General features: G+C 39.6%; 3 protein-coding genes across 5 annotated transcripts; 1 reads left to right on the forward strand and 2 right to left on the reverse strand.

The window, feature by feature from the left end:
- Nucleotides 1–1,018: 1,018 nt before the first annotated feature.
- On the reverse strand, nucleotides 1,019–12,690 carry poldip2 (polymerase (DNA-directed), delta interacting protein 2). 2 transcript variants are annotated; one of them, XM_084950871.1, is made up of 11 exons: nucleotides 12,469–12,690; nucleotides 7,248–7,323; nucleotides 6,234–6,331; nucleotides 6,030–6,129; nucleotides 5,734–5,809; nucleotides 4,407–4,514; nucleotides 3,881–4,017; nucleotides 3,642–3,668; nucleotides 3,427–3,552; nucleotides 2,646–2,725; nucleotides 1,019–2,553 (listed from the first exon to the last, which is right to left on the reverse strand). In XM_084950871.1, exons 1-11 carry the CDS (start codon nucleotides 12,651–12,653, stop codon nucleotides 2,439–2,441), a joined length of 1,128 nt encoding a protein of 375 aa, XP_084806997.1. In that variant the 5' UTR covers nucleotides 12,654–12,690; the 3' UTR covers nucleotides 1,019–2,438. The 2 variants fall into 2 exon arrangements, with proteins under 2 accessions (XP_084806997.1, XP_084806996.1); XM_084950870.1 differs by having other exon boundaries at nucleotides 7,248–7,329.
- Nucleotides 12,691–13,194: 504 nt separating this feature from the next.
- vma12 (vacuolar ATPase assembly factor VMA12) lies at nucleotides 13,195–16,025 on the forward strand. The gene is made up of 6 exons (XM_084950872.1): nucleotides 13,195–13,596; nucleotides 13,751–13,824; nucleotides 14,046–14,135; nucleotides 15,172–15,214; nucleotides 15,291–15,403; nucleotides 15,511–16,025. Exons 1-6 carry the CDS (start codon nucleotides 13,413–13,415, stop codon nucleotides 15,604–15,606), a joined length of 600 nt encoding a protein of 199 aa, XP_084806998.1. The 5' UTR covers nucleotides 13,195–13,412; the 3' UTR covers nucleotides 15,607–16,025.
- Nucleotides 16,026–19,011: 2,986 nt separating this feature from the next.
- Nucleotides 19,012–23,042, reverse strand: LOC146374268 (homeobox protein SEBOX-like). Of its 2 annotated transcripts, XM_084951534.1 has the most exons (5): nucleotides 22,813–23,042; nucleotides 21,918–22,109; nucleotides 21,777–21,837; nucleotides 21,033–21,238; nucleotides 19,012–19,957 (listed from the first exon to the last, which is right to left on the reverse strand). In XM_084951534.1, exons 4-5 carry the CDS (start codon nucleotides 21,180–21,182, stop codon nucleotides 19,256–19,258), a joined length of 852 nt encoding a protein of 283 aa, XP_084807660.1. In that variant the 5' UTR covers nucleotides 21,183–21,238; nucleotides 21,777–21,837; nucleotides 21,918–22,109; nucleotides 22,813–23,042; the 3' UTR covers nucleotides 19,012–19,255. The 2 variants fall into 2 exon arrangements, with proteins under 2 accessions (XP_084807660.1, XP_084807659.1); XM_084951533.1 differs by lacking the exons at nucleotides 21,918–22,109; nucleotides 22,813–23,042 and having other exon boundaries at nucleotides 21,777–21,879.
- Nucleotides 23,043–23,543: the final 501 nt, after the last annotated feature.

Below are 23,543 nucleotides of genomic sequence, written 5' to 3' on the forward strand. Positions count from 1 at the left end.
TTCTACCAGAGTCCATTCAAAATGTGTCGGTTTGTAGCTGCACTGCTCACAGGCAGAAATGGAGAGGGTGTATCTGTCGAGATGAGTCATGCATTTTAAACTGTAGTCTTCTAGGAAAATCGGCCAATAGTGGACCTTGATTTAAGCATTTTGTATCTAACAATTTTTTTAAATTTATTTTTTGCGGAAATTGTCAACCACAACACCAACTTACAAGTTAATACAAGTTAATATTAGAGTAGATCTACTTTGTGCACTGCTCTGTGCAGTCACTTTTATTTAAATCACACCTAAAGGGGCTTTAAATTGTAAAATAAAGAGCCCACAGAAAAAACCCCAACAATCGCTTGGCGACAGTGGGAAAGAAAAAATCCCTTGTAAGGGGAAGAAACCTCGGTAGAACCAGGCTCAAGGATGCACCTCCCTGAGTCCTGACACATAATTGGAGGGGTGCTCTTTTCTATACCCACGCTCATCGTGGTGAACTACTGTCAGGTGTTCTTAGCATCACATTTTTCTGCCCACATTTTTTTTTTTAAACCTGTTGCTAGAATTTTAAGTGTCAGCCAAAATGATTTCCATATCAAAGCATTTTTTTTGAAAGTTTATATGGAATTACAAGTTTTTTTGAAATCTAGTTTTAATTGACTTTGTTTTTTTAGTTAGTTGGCATAAACTAAAACACATACATGAGTGTTTTCTCCAAAAAACAAATTGAAACAGCTGTCAGTTATTTATACTTCCAGGGAAAGACCTGCACTGACATCTGGTGGCAGCTGTGTGGAACCATTACATCAATGTGGTTATATTTAGCATCCCTAATAATTGTGGTAAGGCCTTACTTTTCTTGAGCTAGATAGTGACTCTCTCAAATAGCCCTAGAGATGGGTTGGTGACCCCCTGGCAACCACCGGTTACTAGGGACTCAGGTTTAAGCCAATTTTCCTGCCCACATACAGGAAACAATTACGCAAGTCTGATAGCTTCACACAAGCTCAAACTCAGCAGAAAGTCCGAATATTGTTCAAAAGGTGTATTTATTTTGCTTCTAATTACATCGGTATTTACAGTAGTATTTCAACCATCAAATCACTTTATCAAAGCAAAAAAAAAACAAGTTAGTTTCTTTCCTCTTTTACAACTTTTAGGCTCATAACTCTTTTACAAAGTCACAGTCATCCACATGTGCACAGGATCAAGATGACGGTTTGGTTTTTGTAGGGCGCAGACGGCGGAGAGGAAGGCGGACATCTTGCACACAAAACTCTTCTTCTGGTAACATCATCGCTGATGACTCCACAGAGAGCTGCTTCTGTTCACAGTCAGTGGGGACCTGACCTGCCACCAGCAGGAGGAGGGTTCACAAGTCTTAGCCTTGTGACTTTTAGTTTTACTTAACAACACTGAACAAAAGTGGATGCATTTCAGAGTGTCTGAAGCACATTTAGAAATCAGATCTCCAAAAATCTACATCAATAACACACCATTAGTTATAGGCATTTATCCAATCACTGACACCTAAATGATCACACAAGTGAAGAATTCTAGAGTTTGATACCCAAATTCTTCATCTGGAAATGTTTATGGCAGCTTTTATTTTTATCATCATCATCATCATCATCATCATCCCCCCCCCCAAGCAGAAACAGCAGCATTAGAACAAATCTGGGTCAGGTTTAACGTTTTTCCTCTATGACTCGAGTTTTGGTGTCCTGGGGAAGTTTTAGCCAACAGCAAATTAATATATGCAAAGCAGACAGACCACTCTGCACTAACTCAAGATAGTAACTGCTGACCACTTCTAAACTACCAAATACTGCTATGCTGCCATTTTTGACTTTCTGTACTTTAGATTTATAGAGATGTGGTTTCATTTTTGACATTTCAGGGTGAGATATTTTTTAAACTTCCAGTTTGCTTCATTGTTGTGACACAGTAAATCTTATGTACTTTTACACTAACAGGCCCACACTTTGACACGTTCTCTGTCTCTTTAAGTGTCTAAAAACCCCAAAACAACAACAATTGGGGGAGAACGAAAAAGGGTTCAGGACAAGAGTACTGCATCATGTATAAAAATAAACTGGTCAATATTTCAGCTACTGCATGTCAGAACCAGCCCAGCTTGGCAGCATTAATTCACCTTCCAAACTCTCAGCTCTCTTCCACTTCACTGTGCAGATCTCCTCCAGTGCAGAGGATTGCAGATTGATTTTCTAGCCTAAATGAATTTTCTTGCGGGGGGGGGGCAGAAAATGTTCAAGGAGGGCTTGCATTTAGATAATCTAGAAACTGCTAATAATTTCCCCTTTGCTTAGCTTTCCTGATGCTAGACTCAGGTTGAAGGCTGAAGCAATGTTACAAGTCAGGGGCAACTCTAGATAATGACACAAGCAGGACTGGCAGCGTATCCCGGGCTTGACGGTGGTAGCACACACTTAAAATGTGTAGCCAGCAGGAGGCGCTTTGTCATCCTTGTTGCTCTCCAGGGAGAAAGGAGGAATGCGGACATCAAAGTGGGAACCATCAGTTCTTTCGATGCGAAACGTTCCCCTAAAACAACAATAATAAAAACATTAAGTGAGAAAAGCTGAAGATACTTTGGATTTTATAGCATGTGAAGAAAGAGGTAGATGTAGACTCACCACATATGACCACTTGGGGCTTGTAGAGACACGTGGCTGCTGTATTGGAAGGCTGGCTGTTCTTTAGACAACACCGGCTCCTGTTAGGTAAGTACAAAGAGCTGAGCATTTCTAAACAAACGCGACAGTCTCCTCCTCACAGCCAGGGCGACAGTCTGTTCATTCAACTCTGGAATCAGACCAAAATACTAACAGACAAGCGGAGCCAAGGCATCTGTATCATATCAGAACTGGGGGCTTGAAAAGATTCATCATTCATACTCTGGTGTTGAGGCCTTTGCAGCAGTCATGCATGTTTATTTTTAATATGATATGTAATATGCAATGTTATGATACGTAATGAAAGAATACATTTAAAAAAAATTACATCTCAGATGTCCTTTAAGTGGACTATGTTTGGTTAAAGGACCCCCCAAAAACACGTCTTATGAAGCATGAGATCAGAATTCTATAATCCAATGTAAATCACCGCTTGATTCATTCATTTGCTTAACTTGTTTTGGACCGTAAACAAAGCTCCCCACAGGAGTTTCCGCACCGGAAGTAGCATATGCTAACGTGCACATAGTCTATTACATACCCCAGTGTCAAAAACAAGTAATATAATATAATATATGACATGCATGCATATATGGTGTGTAATATTACTAATGTAATAGTATTATCTTAGAGGGATTGATTAATTGCTAATCGTGTCTGTCGTTCTGTGGCCAGCTGCGTTTGTCCAACTCCACATCTCGTTGCTGTCTGTGGTTCTGCTCGTGTTTGTAAGCATGCTCACCCTGCCTACGACACCTCGTCCTCGGACCGTCTCCAGAGTTCCTGATAGGCTGAAGATCCTCCAGTGTCTCTCTCTCAGCTGAACCACCTCGTTGCCCAAGTTCTCCAGACGGATACAGTAGCGCCACTGCAGGAAGACAACACAAACAGATTTGAGCTGTTTATTTCTGTGTTTCACTGTCTTTAATTTACATGATAAAATATAAAACTACTCACCCAATAAACATGAGAGTTCTGGGCCTCCTAAGGACAACAAAGAATTAACCTTAGATTTCAAGCAAACTACAGAGGAGCATTTAAGCCTACAAATTAAAAAGAAACAGGCTGTAAGCCAACATCTTGCGAAGCACACCTAATAACACCAATGAAAAGTGTTTGAGCTGTGAGGTGGTGGGGCTCAGGCTGTGCTGCAATAACAAATAATATACAAGTAATATCCGTAAAGATCCAGCTACCCTCATTCCCATGTAGAAGGGGATGACAGTGACTCTGATGTTCTCAGTTGTCTCTCTGTGGACGTCTGAGAGCTCCAGCCAGGGGTGGTTCTTCTCTTGCCATGCTTTAAGGGTGTCTCTGGCTGTGAATGGAGGAGCTACAGACAAAAACAAAAAACAGTCACATTAAAAATAGTCTGCTTCTTAGGCATTCTAGGTGGCCATTGAGTGGGTCTTATAAGGATCGGAACCAAAAGTCAAACTACAAATGACAGTTTCACATAGGAGGCATAAACTTTAACATTACAAAACTTGCCACTCAAGCACTCAATCCTGCAGAAATTACCACCACCTTTATTCATGAAACTGCCCAGAGGATCGTCATGTTTACAAGATAAGACCTACATACATAAGATATGTAGGTCTGTCACAACTTTATGAAACAACAATGCTATGGAAGGAAACATGTCGACTACATCTGTTAGATATAGAAGAAACCTGGTGGACTTATACAAAACCACAGAGCTGAAAAAAGATCTGCGTTTACTTTTTGAAGGGTTGTACATGAGGAAGCGCTCAAACAGCTCATGCTGGATGGGGACCTGCTCTGCGGAGTTATAAGGCAGAATGTCTTCATGGCTCACATAGTCCAGACCTGAAGAGGACAGCCAGAAACAGAACCATCATAACTACTAGAGCAGGGCGATACCAAAAATATTTATCACGATATACATTTGAAAATTTGCGATAACGATATAACTGACGATATAATTGACACTAGACAAAATACTTTACAACTCCACAATTTTATTAGTGCAAAATAAACCATCAATGTATTTTCACTTAAACAAGCAGCTGTTTTTTGCATTAAAGTTATATAAAAATGTAACAGTGCAAATGCAAATTCCTTGCTGACAGTTTAACCTAAAGGCATTTCCAGTGGACATTGCACCACTTGATGGGTTGTCGGAGCATTACGTCTATCGTAGGGAGGAGCCTCGCGGAGTGATACGTACTGTGCTTCAACATAATATTACCGTATTGCGTGTGTATAAGCTCTTTTTAAGTTTTGTGGATATTATACACTGTTATGCTGAGGATATGTCGGCCAATGTCCAGGGTTAGGGTCACTGTCGACTTTCAGAAAAATCAAAGGATTGATTTTAAGTGTGCCGTATTTTCCAAACAACACGGTAATAACGACGGCCCGCTAGCATGCTCTACCAAAAATTGTGCTTTGTTGTGTATCTGATGGACGAAAGCTAAACCAGTTCCACACCACTGAAGTTGCAGCATTTTTACAAACCAATTCTGGTTCATTCGTTTCATTCAACGATCCGCTTTCGCCCTTGTCATTCTCCGTCGCCGCCGTGCCTTTTTCGCCATGTGCGTATGAAAACAAAGGCACAGCGCATGCGCGTTTTACCCGTATTCTATCAGGATATTTCATTTTCTTGTCGTTGCCCAACATTATACCGGTATTACCGTGACCGGTATGATATGGCCCAGCCCTAATAACTACCATTATCAAAAATGCTCTTTTCACAGAATTCAATATTTGAACATTTTGAGTCAATTACGTAATTTCCTCAGCACTGATAAAATAACACCAGCTGCTTTTTTGCCCTTTTCTCTCTGACAGCAGGTTGGATGTGACTGTGTAAAAATAAGGTGTGCTCTATTCTGGCCAGACTCAAATTTAATGCTTAAAGTATGACCGCCAGTTTCTAATGCCAACTGTAAGATCCCAAGATAGACATCACCAGCTATCTCCCGTCTTTTATTATGACAAAAGCCTCCATAAGAAATAAATGAAAAACAATCAGAATGTGAGTCAGATGTATGAGTGAGTGGCTCCTGACCAGTGTGCATACCTGGGATGGCGTACAGAGCCCTGCTGTCATCGTGGTTGGCCAGAAACGTCACTGCCTCCGTCTGGGACCTCTGAGACTGTCACAGCGCACAGACCAACAGTTACATACCTGCAGACCTCAACACTAATAAATACCTACAGTTTGAGTCCACCACAGTGGAGGGTTTGTCACCTAGCAACATTTCCACTCACTGCACTGCCTGAGATCACACAGACTGTATCCACAATTGAGCTCAAGACAGTGGTTGACGCTCTGAATAACTACCTGATCTCAGTACAAGCACAAGTTATACTTACTATATGAGGGCAGTCTCTGGTGTCAATGAGGACTTGGTAGTAAGTGTGAGTCTTCCCCTTCACCTCCTTGGAGCCGTGGGCCCCTGGGGGCTCAGGTTTGCTGCAGGAAGAAGCACTACAAATTCAGTACACAACACACAAAACAACCACGCAGAGGCCCAGAAAGTCAAGCTGAGATGGGCATTTTAGCCCAGACCACCCTACCTGTCAGACATGGGAGGGGTGATGTCTCGATCATAGAGGCGGGCGTGCCATGGAAACAAGACGATGCCTCTGTAGCCAAACACGCTGTGGAGAAACAGCTAGGGGAGAGCCCGACAACAACAACGAGATAAGGCTTTCAGAAATTATACATGTAGGACGCTCAATACACACAATGTTGTATGGGATTACAGTCACTAGAAGAGATGATGCAAACAGGTTATATGGACAACACTGAGTTACATAAACTGTTTCATAGTCTAAAAGGCCTGTTCTCTCTCACTCACTGTTCTGGCGTCGTTCATCATGTATAACTATAGATAAAGGTATGGGCAGTAATGCTGAACACTGGAGCAGAGCTGTTTCTATCCTCTCCACACTGTTGCTTTGTTCTGCACTACTTAAGATCCACCATACAGTGCCAGAGCAGGGAATTAAAGTCTGACCACTAAAGTAATAAGATTAAAGAACAAAGAAAGAAAGTCATGCAAGGGAGTAAAACAAAAACAAACAACAACAAAAAAAAACCCCACACACACACACACACACACACACACCCACACCTCTGTAGAAAAAAGAAACTTACAGGGTAGTCAAAGGGCATTTCTTATTCATCTCTGGGAGTTATTTTAACTAAGCAGTTCCACATGCAGCCTCCCTGGGCAGGCTTCTAAAATGTATATTCTGCCCCCAATTTTAACATTTTTTTGTAATATTCTCATATGGAACTTTTTTTTTTGGTCCAGAGCCTCTTCCCACTCTCAAACTCCAAGTGCACTGCTTTGAAGGTCTGCTGTGACCTGCAGCAGGCGGAGAACTGCTTCATGAGCCACTAGCCCAAACTCACCAAGGCTACAGAGTAATCTAACTCTGTAACACTGTAATGGTCCGTGTGCAGTAGAAGGGCCTATGAAATTTATGTTAGTCAATCTGTCTAATACAAGAGAAGGAACATGAGCGAAACCAGATCATCAAACCAGCTTCGGTATAAGCATGAAGAAATTGTGAAGGTCTTACCTGTCCTGTTTCATATTTGCCGTGCTGCTTCACAGCCTCAAACATTCCCACAGTCTCTAGAATCTTCCCCTCAGGCCTGTTCCTGCCAAAAACAGGCAACATCATTACACTCTGAACTCTGTGTGGGTCTGCATGCTGCACAAAAATTGAACCAACAAATCATCATGTATCGGACAGCACACCGGGTCGGGAAATTCCAGAGATGCAACGACAGCAATTTGGAATTTGCCATCCTATGGAAAAATATGCATTAAGCACTATAGGAAGACAGGTCCTGCAGACTCTCTTCAGCCCTGATCTCAATCACAGTTTGAGAATATTGTTAACACTTGACCGTTGAGGTGTTTTGTTCAAATACAGTTGGACTCAAACTCCATGCCCCCATCATTATTTCAGAACAAAACAAACAATACGTGTTGGCACCGATAACAACAGCTGGTCACTTCATATAAATAACACTCTTATTCTGTGCTTCCTGCAAAGCTAATCTTCACAACAGAAATGAAGAGCAGGGATTAATGAGGTGGATATATGGATGGGGAGATTTAATATTACACACCAAGTTGGACAAGTTGTATTGCACAAGAATAATCACAAGGTAAGCTGTTTTTATTAGAAATATGGTTACAAAACAATGAACATGCAGATTCTGAATGAATACCTCTGGGTAAGATCGGGAGGACAATACTGTACTCAGTTCTGATGGGTGACCATCTCAACTTTGCTTGAAAGACAAACCAAGTTCAGATGCAATCCAGGCAGAAATGTCAATCATGACGAGAGAGGGCTGAAAATTGAGTCAACGTGGAAGTGCCAAAAACTGCAGGGGGTATAATGGCCACTCAGTGCTAAAATGCCAGAGTTTACCAGATAAATCTGTCTTGAGGTGGAGATGGTAAACCATATTGTGAAAGAGTGTTCTGAGTGCAGATCTTTTTGAAAAAAAAAAAAGGGAACTAACTGCAATACGAACCTGCAAAGCTGTAACCACTTGGTGACAATGTTTTATCAAAACAGGTTAGGGTTGTTGTCCCACTAATAAGAAACAAGAGAATGCAGTATTTGCCCTGAGGTCAGGGTGGTGCAGTCTCTGTGCTGCTGGGATAGCCTCCAGCCCAAAGACTTTAGAATATGGATGAACACTTAAAGATGTCAAATGATGAGAACAAGAATGAGCCTATGCAAACATGCACAACTGGCCTAAGTTACTCTTTAACCCCTCTGGGCTCCTCTTCACTTTCTACTTGTGCAGCAATCTGAGACAAGTCGATACACTGTCCACAATCTAAATTTAGCCACACTGCTACAAACTCTGGACCCAGCCTCAGCCAACAGCTAGCCCTTGTCAACAACACGCCTTGCCAAGAACAGAAACTATCCATGTCACTATCCATTCATTTGGGTTGGGGATTTGTGCCATTGAGCAGTCAACATATCACAGAAAAGCTTGGTAAAAATATAAAAATATCAGTATGTCATCAGATATCATTACACAAGGAAAAGGTTGCATAAACAAATCTTAACGATACAAGAGTGTGCTGATTCACCGCTGCTATTCCAACCAGCGTGTGGGCACTCACCCACCTGTCCACCCACCTTTACTCTCTCTCACAGAACAGATAAATCAAGCACACTCTGCCTCTCTTTCTGTCCACACCTGCAATCTTTGGGCTTTCACTGGTGACCATTGAGGACGTGAAACCAAAGCTGAGAAATCAATAATGAGCTAACCATTTCATTGTCCACACAACTAATTAATAAACATTTAGAATATCTAGGAAAAGACTGAAAGCCAGAGCTACAGTACAATAAAAGCATGAGCAGTAAGCAAAGTTAAAATCTTCACTACTCCTTGGGAGCTTTACTATAGGTCTTTTTTTTACAGTAGGTTGTGTTTCATCTTCCTCCTTCAGCTGACACAACTGTACTTTCTTGTCTGCTGGCTCTCTTTTCTATTGTCTCCATTGCGGCTCTGTTCCTTGTGTCATATCAGCACTTCCCAGTTTACAGAGCAGTTCCATTATAAATTTGAGCTACAGATACATACTGATCCAGTTAATCTGAAACTTTAATTTTGCTGTTGCTTCTACTAGAGATGACACGTTAACCTGTTTAACATCAACTTCACTGGCACTCCTGTTTACACACATCCTTTCAGCATTTTTTTCCTGAGCACAAACAATGTCAGTTCATATATATTTATATTTTTAATCAGCTAGTCCATGCCTGGATTCCTTCCAAGCACACATCTCTGAATCCTGCCTGTGTTTGCTACTGAGTCTTCCTGATACATCCCAGTCTTGCAGAGACAGGGAAAGATTGCAGAGTGCTTGGATGTCAGCTCACGGCTCTTCTCGCCAGTCTTACTGTACATTAGATCGCTGAAGTCATGTATAAATTTACAATATTATACAAGCTTTACAGTTAATACTTGCAAGCCTGTACTGAATTTTAAGGCCTGATAATGACCTGGGGAATTATATGCCCAATTTTAAAATTAAGAATAACTAGATGAAGTGTTAATCTTAAAGAAATACTGCTTTTGTGGTTGCTGCAATGCTGTCGGCGGTTAATACAACTCCATTTTTAGTTTCAGTATATAATATTTGGTACAAGCCTGTCAGCAGTAAGACAATTAACTTCATTTACACCAAGGTAACTCTCCCATTACCAGGTCTGACTGTATAAGATCAGTCCACCAATCATCAACGATTAAGTATTGGGTTGATTTAAGTCCTAAATAACAGGAGAGGCAAACATTAACACACGAAACTGAGATACTGACAGGGAGCCAACAGGTGTCTAAATGATGTTAATAAGACAGTGCTTCTGTGCAGCCTGCAAACTGCAGCCTGTGCAGCACCAAATGTGTTAAGGGTCTCTCAGTTGTTCTCTTCACTAAAATGACAGTGCCAGCATTAATAATAAGGAAATAATACAAACACTATCAGGATAACGCAGATATTGCTGAATAACTTTTCAATGCCTATATTTGTGCTACTAAATTCTTTTAAAACTGCCAAACCACTGAAGAAGAATCTTCCCAAATGTTTACTGTGTAGTTAAACATGTACTGAATTGACGCCATAGGTTGGAAGCAGTAACAACATCAAGTGCTGCTCAACTAATGCTGGCAAGCTACTTAACAGCCAATATCTGTGCATTCTTCATTTCTTGTTGGTAAATCCTCCTCTTTCAGATGGACCCTAAAGTAGGGCTGGGCAATATGAGGAAAATCTAAAATCACAATATTTTTTTGGCTACATCACCATATATACACTGTGATATGTTTAACCTCCAAAATCCATATAGAGCCTAAAATTGCACTGGTATACGCATTCAAATCGACCATTCAATGTTCTTTTTTCCCTACTTTGAATAAAAAAAAAAAAAACTGAATGAAATGAAAGGTTTTATTTCAACTACTTTTTAACCATTAGTTCTACACAGAGATTTTTCACAAATGACTCTACAGTCACAGTAAGTCTCTCTGTGGTCAACACTAGACCTTTAACAAAAGATCATAGCAACAAAAAAGGACATCAAGCAATAATTCACAAGACAATATAAAACAACCGAAATGAAAAGGGTGCTTTTTATGCTTATAACGTATAAAATCTATACAATAAAAAATGTGATAACCTCAAATTACAGAAACAAAAGTCTAGATAGTGACTACAAAAACGACTGACCAAGAACAGTCACAGGAAATCACAGCTGGTTTATTTAGCATTTTATTTGCAGTGTTTTCCTATCTGGTAAAATATAAACATGCATGTTCAGTGCAGTGCGCCAGGTAGAAAAGAAGGGGGAGATTAAAAATGCATTTGCAGCGTGTGGGAGAAAAAAAACATTTCAGCGAATTACATGCAGACAGCTTAATATTGCTATTGCAAATTGATACCCGATGGTTACAATAAAGACATTTCAACTATTGTACGTGGAAAAACTCGAGGTACCCATGGGTCGCCACAGCAGATCATCTGCCTCCATCTCACCATATCCCAGCATTCTCCTCTGTCACACCATGTTCTCTTTCACTCACTACATCCATGAATCTTTTATGTGTTATTCAACTTTTCCTCCTGCCTGGCAGCTCCATATTCAATGTACTTTAGCCAGTTAATCAGCTTTCTCTCTCTTATGCACATGTTCAAACATCTCAGCCTCACCTTTCTAGCTTTGCCTCCAACCTGCTCAAACTGAGCTGTCCCCCTGAGGTCTTCGTCCTGGTCACTCCGAATGAAAATCTTACCATCTTCAGCTCTGCCAAATGTGTTTATGTTAGTGCCACCATCTCCAAACTATACATCACAGCAGGTCTCGGTTACTACCATGTAATCCTTCCCCTTTTTTGGACAGCTGGCCCCATGTATTTTAAAACATCTCCCTTTACTACCTCTGCTGCCTGCATCACTCTTACACCTGCCTTCTGCTTATTCACACACATGCATTCTGTCATGCTTCTATTAACTTTCATGTCTCTTCTCTCCAGAGCATACCTCCACCTCTCCAGGCTCTCTACCACCTGCTCCCTACTCTCACTACAGATCACACCTCGCTTTCTAATGTTGTCTGCAAACATGGCACGGAGACTCCTGCCTGACCTCAACTGTCAGCCTGTCATCATCACTGCAAATAAGGAGCCCAGATCTGATCTCAGTTGTAAATCTCACCTTTTACTCCAACCACACACCTCAGCACTGTCTGGCTGCCCTCATACATGTCCTGCACCACCCTCCTATACTTCTGACACTCCTGACTTCCTCATGCAGTACCACAGTTCCAGTAACACCCAATCACGTCTTCTCCGATCCACAAAGACACAGTGAAGCTCCTTATGAACTTCTCTATACTTCTCCATCAACACTCTTAAAGCAAACATCAAATCTGTAGTGCTCTGAAGCCACACTGCTGCTCACTGATCACCACCTCTCTTTATAACCTAACTTCAACAACTGCTTCACATATCTTCATGGTATGGCTCATCAGCTTTCTTCCTCTGTGGTTACAACAGCTCTGCACATCACCCTTGTTCTGAGTCCCAATTCATTTGCACATCGGACTCACTATGCAGGTATCATCTACCTACAGGCATCTGTCCACTTAATAGCAGCATGGCCAGTGTCTTTAACTAACGGTGCCATTTTGAAGAGCTCGTGCTTAGCTAAAGTCTTTAGCATGCTAGCTCTGGCATATGAGGACAGTTGAGGATTCTTACCGTGACGACATAAACCTCCTCTGCTGAACACCGTCAGGCAGGCCGCAAGCTCGGCATAGTAACCGCGGTCTGTATGCCTCGAACCCGCAGCTGGTGTCAACGACACTCAGTATTCTGTGAGCATGCGTCTTGTTGTATTTACTGACACTACTCAACAACCCTCGACGTAATGCACTAGCCGCCATCTTTCCTATACTAGCACAGTCACACACTCGTTTGTCCTCCAGCGCTGAGAGCCAATCATAGCTGAGCTGCCTTCATGGAACGACTGTAATAACAGAACCAAACACTTAATGTTCAGTAACCTTCTTTTAATTATTTTCGTTTACAACAAATATGACCTTCATTGTAGTCTGAAAATAAAAGTTTAACACTCCTTTATTTTCATTCCACCATTTCATTGGTTAAAATGCTGATTGCGAACCGGTAGTTTGGGACAATTTAGTGTTGGAAAGTTGTGTCCCATCAAAAGTACTGTTGCTTAAATTTGTGTCAAAGCTTAGTAATGCAAAAACGGTAAGTTTTACGAGTTTATGATGAGTCCTTTAAGGCACCACAAGGTAAGGTGTCATGTAGTGACAAACGTTTAAGTTAAAAATGAAAGAAATCATTATTATAAACTTGGCGTATTGGCGTCTTGGCGTTTTTCACAATAATATATATATGACTAAGGTTTTACAAAAAAGAAAGAAAAAAAAACCATAAATAAAACGTCAGGAAGATGGTCACGTGAGCGATTACGTCAGCCTGTCACAAGACAAGCAATATGGCTGCGTACCAGGGTTTTTATTTGTTTTTAGCAGATGCTGGGTTTCGTTTTTAAACGGTACATTTCAGTAGATATAAAGTAAAGCCCGTGTTTATATTGAGGCCAGGTTTGATAGAAAACGTTATTTAAATAGTTGCTTCGAAAAAACTCGTTTAATTTTTGGTGCAATCGCATCATGGCTTCTGCATTTGTGGTGGGGGATAAATTCAGAAATAAAGTGACACATTTACTGGGAAAGTCGGAGTCAGCTCTTCCTCGAGCATTGGGAGAAGAGCTGGAGGAGGTTCTTGAAAAACCGGAACCAACAATCCTGCCATTCAGTACAGCGAGGAAGATCAAGAAGTATCTTCAGGACAATGGTGAAAAAAAGAAAAAACAAAATACTGAATTATATATATATATATATGTGTGTATGTATGTGTGTGTGTGTGTGTGTGTGTGTGTGTGTGTGTGTGTGTGTGTGTGTGTGTGTACAATTTCATATCATTTTTTACCGTGGCTGCATTTATCCAGGGCATCCATTCTACCTGCATGAGTTGCTGGAGGATAGCTCGCTTCACCTGCCTGAAATCGTGAAGCCTCCTAGGGTAAGTAAATTCCTGCACGTTTTGTGATGTACACTCATGCGCATCCATTGCTGTTACACTGTATTCACATGTGAGTGATAGACCATAGATCTGTAGATCTACTGCAGTGTTAACATGTAGTAATTTCTGCAACTTGGCCCCGTGTAATTAGAGTGTTTTCACAGGAGGCCCAGCCAGTGTAGTGAGAAAAACTAAACTGTGACTTCTTCCTCTCACTTCAGAACCCTGAGCTGGTCGCCCGTCTTGAGAAGATTAAAGCTAAACTAGCCAATGAAGAATACAAAAGGATCACAAGAAATGTCAATGCTCAGGTACATTTTTTGTTAATATTAAAAGCATCTTTGCCATTTCAGGGTCAATACACTGGAACGTATTGGGTGTGCTGTTGAAATGTTTGGATGTTTTTTTTTCTCATGGTGAGGAGTACAAACCATCCTCGTCCATGCCAGTTCTTAAAACGATGGGATGGTGATGTAATGCAAATAAAAAAAATATAGATAGAATGCAAGTTAGAACGTTTATGGATGGATTCCAAGCTTGAGGTTCATAATGTACATCTGAAGAAGTCTATTTTCTCACTTAACGACATGATAAAAAAAAAATGCCAGAACAGAATATTTTGCAAATCTTATAGAAATTATATAGAAATTTGGGTGTCATATTTGACAGTTCAATGTTGCCAGAGAGTCACTCCAAACAACTGGTTCTGAACTGTTTTTATCATCTAAGAAACATGTCTAAACTCAGACTACTGGTGTCAAAGGCAGAACTTGAGATGATTATTCATGTTTTTATTTCTTCTCATTTGAATTGTATTAACGGTCTTTTTTACTTGTTTCAACAAATCAGCTTTGGATGGCCTTCAGACTTTACAGAATGCTGCGGCAAGACTTTTAACTGGCACTAAGAAGAGGTCACATATTACTCTAGTTTTGGCTTCTCTTCATTGGTTGCCAGTAAACTTTAGGTTTCATTTTAAAATTTTAGTTTTAACTTTTAGAGCTCTACATGGTGAAGCTCCCCAGTATATCTCTGACCTGTTGAAACCTCATGCATCTTCCCAAGCACTTAGGTCTTCAGGTCAGAAGGTACTATTGGTCCACGTACTAGTTTCAAAACACATGGGGATTGGGCTTTTCAGGCACCAAGGCTGTGGAATTCTCTTCCGTTGTCTTAACCCTGTCTTTTAAATTGTTCTCATTCATTTTTTTTTAAAATGATGCATTTTTCCAAAGACAGAGAAAATGTGCACATTTTTTCCAAAGTGCTGATATTGATTGTGGGGTTCACACACAAGTTATATATTTAAAATATTTAACACTTTTCTTTTTTTGTTTGATTTTCCAGGAAATCAACCGCCATGGTGTGCTGTCAGATTTCGGACAGCAGGGTGAGTGTACTATTGAGCATCTCATTATAGAGGCTGGATTGTGCATCCTAAGCTTATGTGCCTTCTCTCTCTGCAGTGCGGTCAGTCAAAGCAGTTGTGGTCACCATATTCAACTTCCTGGTTACAATAGTTGCTGCTTTTGCCTGTTCCTACATGGGCAGTCAGTACTTGTTCACTGAGACTACGGCGGTAAGAGAAGCGGTCCTGCTGCTGTCCGTCCCATTATAAAACTTCTCTGTATTTTGTGACGTTCTTGTTTTGCTTTACTGAAATAGTTTCCAACATTTGTTTTGCAGCGGGTGATCTCAGCGGTGATCGCCGCATCAGTAGTTGGGCTTGCTGAGCTGTATGTCCTGGTCCGGACCATGGAGGGAGACCTAGGGGAACCATAGCAGCTGTTACCTTTGGAATCAACACCTTGTAGGCAGGAGTCTGTAAGGCCTCTGGCAGCCACAGCCAAGCCCGTGTTTCAGAGCAGAACGCTCACTCTGAAACCTCTGTGGTCTTTCTTTCTTTCTTTTTGAATTGTTTCAGGAATTATTGATGAAAAAATAAAACGTCCTGAGAATTTCTAAATAGAAATGGTTCCAAGCCCCAAAGTATTTGTTCTTTGACATTCTGCATCCCTTTCTAGTGAAATCAAAATACTCAAAATACTTTGTATTTATTTCCCAGGTTTTTGTTTCTACTCTAAAACTACAGCGTAGTTTTTTCCTCTCTGCTGTGTAAAATGAATGATGAGGTTCTTTTCTGCTCTGAGATGTAATCATATTTCATATTATTTTTATCAAATAAATCATCTAAAACAGTCCATTCATCTCAGATGTCCATTTGTGGATTTTCTGCCTGTTGCTGTTGGTAGATCACAACCAAAGGGGGGAGCCCAGGGAAGACAAAAGAGCAGCTTGAGGTGGCAACGGATGACAACCTTTAAAAAAAAAAAAAATCTTATGGGTGACATTTGGCACATGCACAATAAACAGTGAACTATAGCTTAATTTAGATCATGCAGTCCAGTAACAAATAACAATAAATGTCCCAAAGCGTTTTAAGAGGGCTGCCAAGTGGGGAGATTTGTATCTTGGACACCTGCACGCATTAAATGTGGTATTACCTTGATGAAAACATTGATACTCCAAGTTCTTAAAACCTGCAATGTTGGAGGGGTCTATAGCCTATTTCACATGGTGTAGGCCAAATTGTATGCTTTGGACAAGTTGTTGGTACCATGAAGTCTTCGTTGCACTTACAACTTTTCAGATATATAACCACCTTTAGCTTTTTATTATTTCATCTATGAAAACTTGGGCAGCACAAAAGTGATGTGACCCAACAGATGAACATTGTCTCCTGACACTGAGAGAGTCATATTTTCCAGTACGTCAAAACCAGTCAACAAGGTTAATATATTTGGCAGATCCAATGCATATACAGAGAAAACTAACCAACAATGACAAATGCAAGTTTTTTTTTAAACAATCAAAAGAAGCTAGTATACAGACTTTAAGTCATTTGGCTTGTTGTTTTGCCATGAGGATGTCCTTGTGTTGACTTTTCTGGAAAAGTCACCATCTGTGGCCAGTAATAATGGTCAGTCATAATGTTTACTGGACGGTTTCCACCTGACAGATGTGCTAATAATAATCTCCTGATCTGTGCTTACTGTATCTGGTTTGAAGTGAAATATCAAGCCGAACAACACGTAAACAACCGATTACTGTCCAGTACAGTAGCTGTGCTTTAAGATCATCATGCTGAGAACAATAACACCATGTATCCTACAACACAGAAGAAGATCCTTTTTTACTGATCCCTTCTCTAGATAAGGTTTCATAGTTCTATAAATTATGCCCCCCCCCCTCAAGTTCTGTCATATCAGTGGAAGGATTAAAAGATGTGACTGCATCCTGGAATACCAAAAAAAAAGTCTCTTCCTAAGATCTGAGATTTGACACCAGGATTAAAGGTTTATTGAAAGATTATTTGGTATTAAAAATGATTATGATATGCAGAGATCTCTGTCCAGCTCTGGACAAACAGTGGGCACTCCCGTCTGTCATATTTGCCTCTGTATTATGCCTCTAATGTAATATTTCAAAACTTAAATCCAGGTCAAATTACAGAGGCGGTAAGCTGATAGACCCAGAGCTCTGACTTTAATTTAGTTCTTATTTTGCTTTCATTTTTCCCCTTCCCCTTAGGCCATGTAAACCCTGTGATACTTACAGCACAAAGAGATATGATAAAAATATATTTTGATTTAGAAAATAATTATTCCTGTCGTGGTATCCTACCACAAGGAATCATTTTAATCTGGATGTTTTGAAAAATAATACTCTTGGGGTCACAGCATTAAACATGTCCTGGTTCAGTAGGAGAACAGGAGCTGGCTTCCGTGAGGAGAAACCATGATATATACAGCAGTATCTCTCTGATGGAGAGATCTCTCAGATCTGACCATAGGTTATACAACTTCTGCTATTAATACATTTTCAAAATGTCATGAGCTTTGTGTATTTGGCTCTTTAAAAAAATGTTAATAAGAACAAGTTTCATTAAAAATGCCGATAGGACATCAACATACCCTGTGGGTAAAGGGCAAATTGTGTGATTCAAGTAGTTGTTTTTTTGGGGGGGGGGGGGGGGGGCTTGAAGATTGTGCTTGAACTAAATACATTACAAAAGATACTGCTTTGGCTGATGACTTTATACTGTCTATGACATCACTGACAAAGATATGAAACAGTTAATAACAACTATCAGTTTCAAGTAGTTAGCCAAAAGTAGCCCAAATAATAAAAAGTACAGATGCTAAAACTACTTGATAAATGTCTAGAAAAAGAATATAAGCTAAAAGCTATGGTGAGCTGCTAAAACTAATGGGTAAATGTTAAAATCACTTAGTTGGAATTAGGTAACTATTAGCCAAAATACCCTAATAGCTAATTGTTAGAGAATTGATATTACCTAAAGCCATGCTGTCCCCTAAAAGTAATAGGTAACTGGTAAACATAGCTAGACTTAGCCCACTAACAGTTAAACACTAATAAATGGGTTGAATAAATGATTGCAAAAGTTGTTTAATAAGCAAAACTAGCAGATATGATATATTCACATTGGCTCATATTCATACATTACTGTTAGTAGGCAAACTGTTACTTGGTTAAATAAAACTGCATGATAAAGCATTAGCTGTAGCATATAGTGGTTGAAAAGGATATAATAAGTGACTTGATTATAAAAACTTGACTTACTTAAAAACTGACACTTAAATTTAATAAAAAATACTGACAAAAAGTACATGTTACAAGTTTATGAGGCTTCAAGTTTGGGAACTACAGTGGTACTAACTAATGGGAACTTTTTCACTTTAATCTATGATGCTCGCTAAATATTATTTATTTTCAAAACTAGATAAAAAATTTGGGGTTTTTGGTAATATTAGTACTGTAAAGTAGTTCCAGCCTTGCAAGCTACAATATTAAAACACAACATACAGTTAACAATAATGAATAATAATAATTTCAATAAACTGATATTTTCTGCATATTTTGGTAATAATACCTTTGTATTGCTACTGAACAAAATAAACTACACAACTGAACAGTTATGTGAAAATATGATTTGCGGTTGTATTATTTGATTATAGAAAAACATGAAACAAGCTTCATGTTACACTGTCATATGTGCTTACTTCCAGCTTCACAAAATGCAGTTTATACTATCAGAAATTTTTAAAAACTAACTTTAAAAAAAAAACATTTTTAATTAATTTGTATTAGATTTTAAAAATAACAACAACAATAACAAATTCTATTAAAATAAAAACAAGAACAATTGTTTTTGACAAGTAACAGTAAAATTCAAAACTGATCAGTTGCCTCAGTTTATTCCCCAAAATATACAAGACATAATTCAAAACATAAAATATACAACTGGACAAATCAGCATTGTAACAATTCTACTCTACTTCACAGTATTACAGCCTTGTCTGAAATTTATCAGCTGTGGTAAAACACAGGACAGATTTTGATACATTCATCAGAATTCAAGAAAATTGGTAACAATAGCAGCGTTATAGATCAGGTCTGAGATATATCCCATCGAGGTCTGTGGTCCCAGTTGTGGGTGATGATGGTGGTGGTGGTGGTGGTGCTGTCCCTGACCTTGAGAGATTTCCCAGTACATTGGCTGAGGGTGGGAAGGGACAACCTGATCTACTGAGGCATGACCTCCAGTTCCAGTGCCTCCGCTGCACAGTGCCTGATGAGGTCCAGATGGAGCCAAGCTCCGGGACTTGAAGTTCCTGAAGGCCTGATAAGAGCATGTAGATGCAGCGTGGTGAGGCTGCCTGGTGATGGACTGATGAAACGAACCAGGAATGAAACCAGTGAGTGAGGCTCCTAAGTGCTGTTGCTGCTGCCCGTGGTACTCCTCTTCCCAGAGACGAGACTCTGAGGGTTTGGAGCAGCTACGAGTGGACTGCTGATGGAGGGATGAGGAACATGGTGGCGATGACATGGGGTTACTGTAGATTTGCATCCAATCGGAGTAGATCTGCGGGACCTCCTCACAGGAGTGGTTCTGCTCTGGCCTGAACATGTCTGCCAGAGTGTTTGAATACGTGGAAGTCGCAGGGCCGGAGGAGGGATCCACAAAACCTCTAACTCCAAGGACAGACTTGGTGGACTTGGAGAGTCTACCGGTCTTAATACTTCTAGCTCTTCTGTTTTGGAACCACACCTGTGGGAAATGGCAATATTTATAATGAATTAGTCTTACATAGCCAATTTCAGTTTATGCATCCAAATTCTGCTCAGGGTACCATGTTCATCAAAACAAATACTGGGGTTAGATAGATTCTTTGGGTTGTAATTTTCTTGTCTTGGTAAATGGACTGACTCTTATATAAAGCCTTTTTACTCTACTTGAGCACTCAAAGCATCTTAAACAACATGCCACATTCAGCCATTCACACAAACACTTTTTGTGCACCTAAATGCTTTCTTTCTAATGTTCATAATCCAATAAAGCATTAGATCAACTTGGGATTAGTTCCTAATTTCCTTACATCCTCTCCACACTTTTACCCTCTTTTGTGACTCTGCATACAAGCTCTGCCAGATATAATAATGCTGAAGTATTTAACAGTATTAACAGTAAAGAGTAGAGGAAACTTTATAATGCTGTTTGACATGTTAGCTCCGGTCCTATGCTGGGGTAACATTGAGACTTTGCTAACATGTGACATGGTTAAGCTGTCTCCTGACTTTGATTGGAGTTTTCATGTGTGACAAAAACGTTTATCACACATAAACATTTACTTCATAAAGGAACACAGAACATGGACAGAGATATTTAGAAGGAAAGAAGGCAGATAGATGCTTGGTAAATATAAAAGAAAGAGAAAACGGGTATCACATCATCCTCTGCCTGCCTAAAACAGACTTAACTTCAGGTATGACTATCCTTATATGAGTCATATATATAGTCTATATATAGTCATATGGGCTCATTTGTTATTATTTTAAGTTCTTTAATGATTTTGATCTTTAATTGAGAAAAAGAAGAACAGTATCATTTATAAAGAATAGCTATAAAATATGTACTGAAGATATTTTTTTTGCTGTAGTGGTCCCAATTATTGTCTCCGTGGTCTAAAGGAGACCTATTCTCTGTGGGTTCATCGTGACCAACAACAAATCAGTCAAGATAGTGTAAATTAAATTAAAATAAGTAAGTTGTTTCATTACAGCCACTTTAAATAGGCTAGGAGAAACTTGGAGTTTCAGACTGAACATCCGACCAGCAGCCTCACCTGTATCTTGCTCTCAGGCAGGTGTGTGTGCGCGGCCAGCCTTTCCCGCAGGGTGATGTCCGGGTAGGGGGTCACAGCGAAGGCCTGCTCCAGCTCAGACAGCTGCGCACGGCTGAAGATGGTCCTCTTCCTTTTCCTCTGACCCTCCATCAAACCGATGCCTCTGTCCGGCTCCGGAGAGGATACGGCACTCCCACTGCGGGCATCTTCCAATTACAATGCAAATATCAAGAAAAATGTCAAACAGTTGAAAAAATAATGGTCTATAATAAATAAATAAACAGCCTTTCAGAAAGGGAAATCTTGTTGTGGTGATGGAAAATATCACAACCCATAAACTTGTCAACATTTAGGTTCTTTTGTGTTTGACCGTGGATTGTAATAATAACTATTGTTATCATTATTATATTATAATAATAATAATTATTACACTTATTTATTAACAAGAAATTAAAGAACAAAAAAAATAATTTCGTAATTTAGAAATTATTTACTTTATAGAATACATTTTATTATAGCCTTGAACCTAGGAATATGTGTATCTGTTAAGAATAAATTTTTTTTATAATAATAACTTTCAGATTTATTTTCTCAGCCATCTTTTTGTTTACTTGTATCCTATTAGATTATTTTATTGTAATATACAATATAATTCAACCATTCATTGAGTTTTGTTGGGAAAAGCTGATTCTATGAAGCAGCCGGTCAGAAAGTCAAAAGTCTTTTTTCCTCTCTGTGACTCACCTTTTGAGTGTTCCTGTTCTCCGAATAATGCCTTGAAATCTGCCAGGTCTTTCTGCTGGTTCTGCTTGAGTAAAGAGAAGTCTGAGTCCATGAACAGAGCCATAACTCCACACACACACACACACACACACACAAACACACCTCTGCCGCTCGCCTTCACCGATGCTGAGAGTTGAGGAGGAGTCAGGAGCTTCTTATACCGCGTTCAGATCAGATGGGACACCCAGCCCTCTGCATCCACTAAATCTCCAATTACTTACTGACTTGTTTTCCTGCCTCTTTAAGTCCTCCGGACCTGCTCAGGCACCATTTATAGAGTCATTTTTATAGGTCCTGAGAGAAAATTTCAGAAATGAGCCTACATTTATTTATTTTTTTCTCAGCCAAATGTCATCATGATACAGATCATATATTCTTTAAAGTCCATCTTGCAGAAACACACACACACACACACACACACACACACACACACACACATATACATATATATATATATATATACATATATATATATATATATATATATATCTTAATATCGTACACAGGACATTAAATTATTCTGCATTTTTTCCAAGTAGGTCGTTAGACTATTTAATCTGCTGCAGTCTTTATGACCTCTTTCCCCCCCCCTCCCACCAAACAAAACATCTCATGTGATGTAAGATTATGACACTTGATAATCTTTGTGTTCTGCCACATCGTCCTTCTCAAGCTAACAGCTAATGTGATAAATGTCACCAGTAAACAGTGTGGCTGTACTTGCAGAGTACATCTGAACACTGAAATAAACTAGTGAGCACACACAGAAAATAAAGTACCTTATTGAACTAAACTATATCTCTGCCCTGAGACCTAGTGGAACTCAAATAGGTTTAATCTGTTTTTGCTCACTAAAAGCGCTCACCACCTGCAACAGTCACACTCCTTCAAAAATGCTGTTTATGTGGCTTATAAAGATAATGTATTATTATTACCGAAAAAAAATTCTCAAGAGGCCTGCTGCAACTAGACACATGTTTGACATAAAATAACTCACCTGCTTCTTCAGATATCAGTGAGGCTGGTTCAGTGTCAGGTGTGTGGGTGTGGGGTGATATGAGTGGGACAGCCAAGCCTGAGCCAGAGGTTTGATCTGTTGGTTCTTGCAGCAAGCCGGCAGATATGTGATTTAGTTTACATATGTACAGAAGGTCTGCCTGCACCAATTACTTGTTGACTAAAGTATAATAAAAATAATAAAAATAATAAAATAAGAAATGAGGTAAGCTAGCTAACACTAGGAAAGTCAAGCAGTTTCTTTCATGTACAAGTATATTTCGACCTGTCTCTTTTCCTACCGCTCCAAAGCTCAGCGTCAGCGCGTGCACCTGGACTAAACCAAATCACGAAATAAGGACGGGGGAGGTGGGGTCAGAGACTGACTGGATTTACTCTTTGTTTCGAAAAACAAAACAAAACCAATATTAGGAAACAAACACCTTTGAAGCAAACCGCATTTATGGTCATGTATGGAAGCCATATTGATGGGCTAATAATTTTTGTTAAAAAAATAAAATAAAATAAAGTTACGGGCGCTTAGAATCCGTAATTTTTCTCCCCCTGACGGCGCCCATGGGAAATATTTATTTGAATTTTAAATCCCCCTGTAGGGAGTTTGGTTATGTAAGAAAAATAATGAACTTTTCACTTTAGCCCTATTTCTGAGAATGTACAGGTGTTAGGGTCATGTTTTTGTTTAAAGCTTGTTCTCAGGTGAGAACACAATAT

The sequence above is a fragment of the Perissodus microlepis genome, chromosome 14 (genome assembly GCF_051167445.1).
Source record: "Perissodus microlepis isolate ML-2025 ecotype Zambia chromosome 14, ASM5116744v1, whole genome shotgun sequence".
Lineage (NCBI taxonomy): Eukaryota > Metazoa > Chordata > Actinopteri > Cichliformes > Cichlidae > Perissodus > Perissodus microlepis.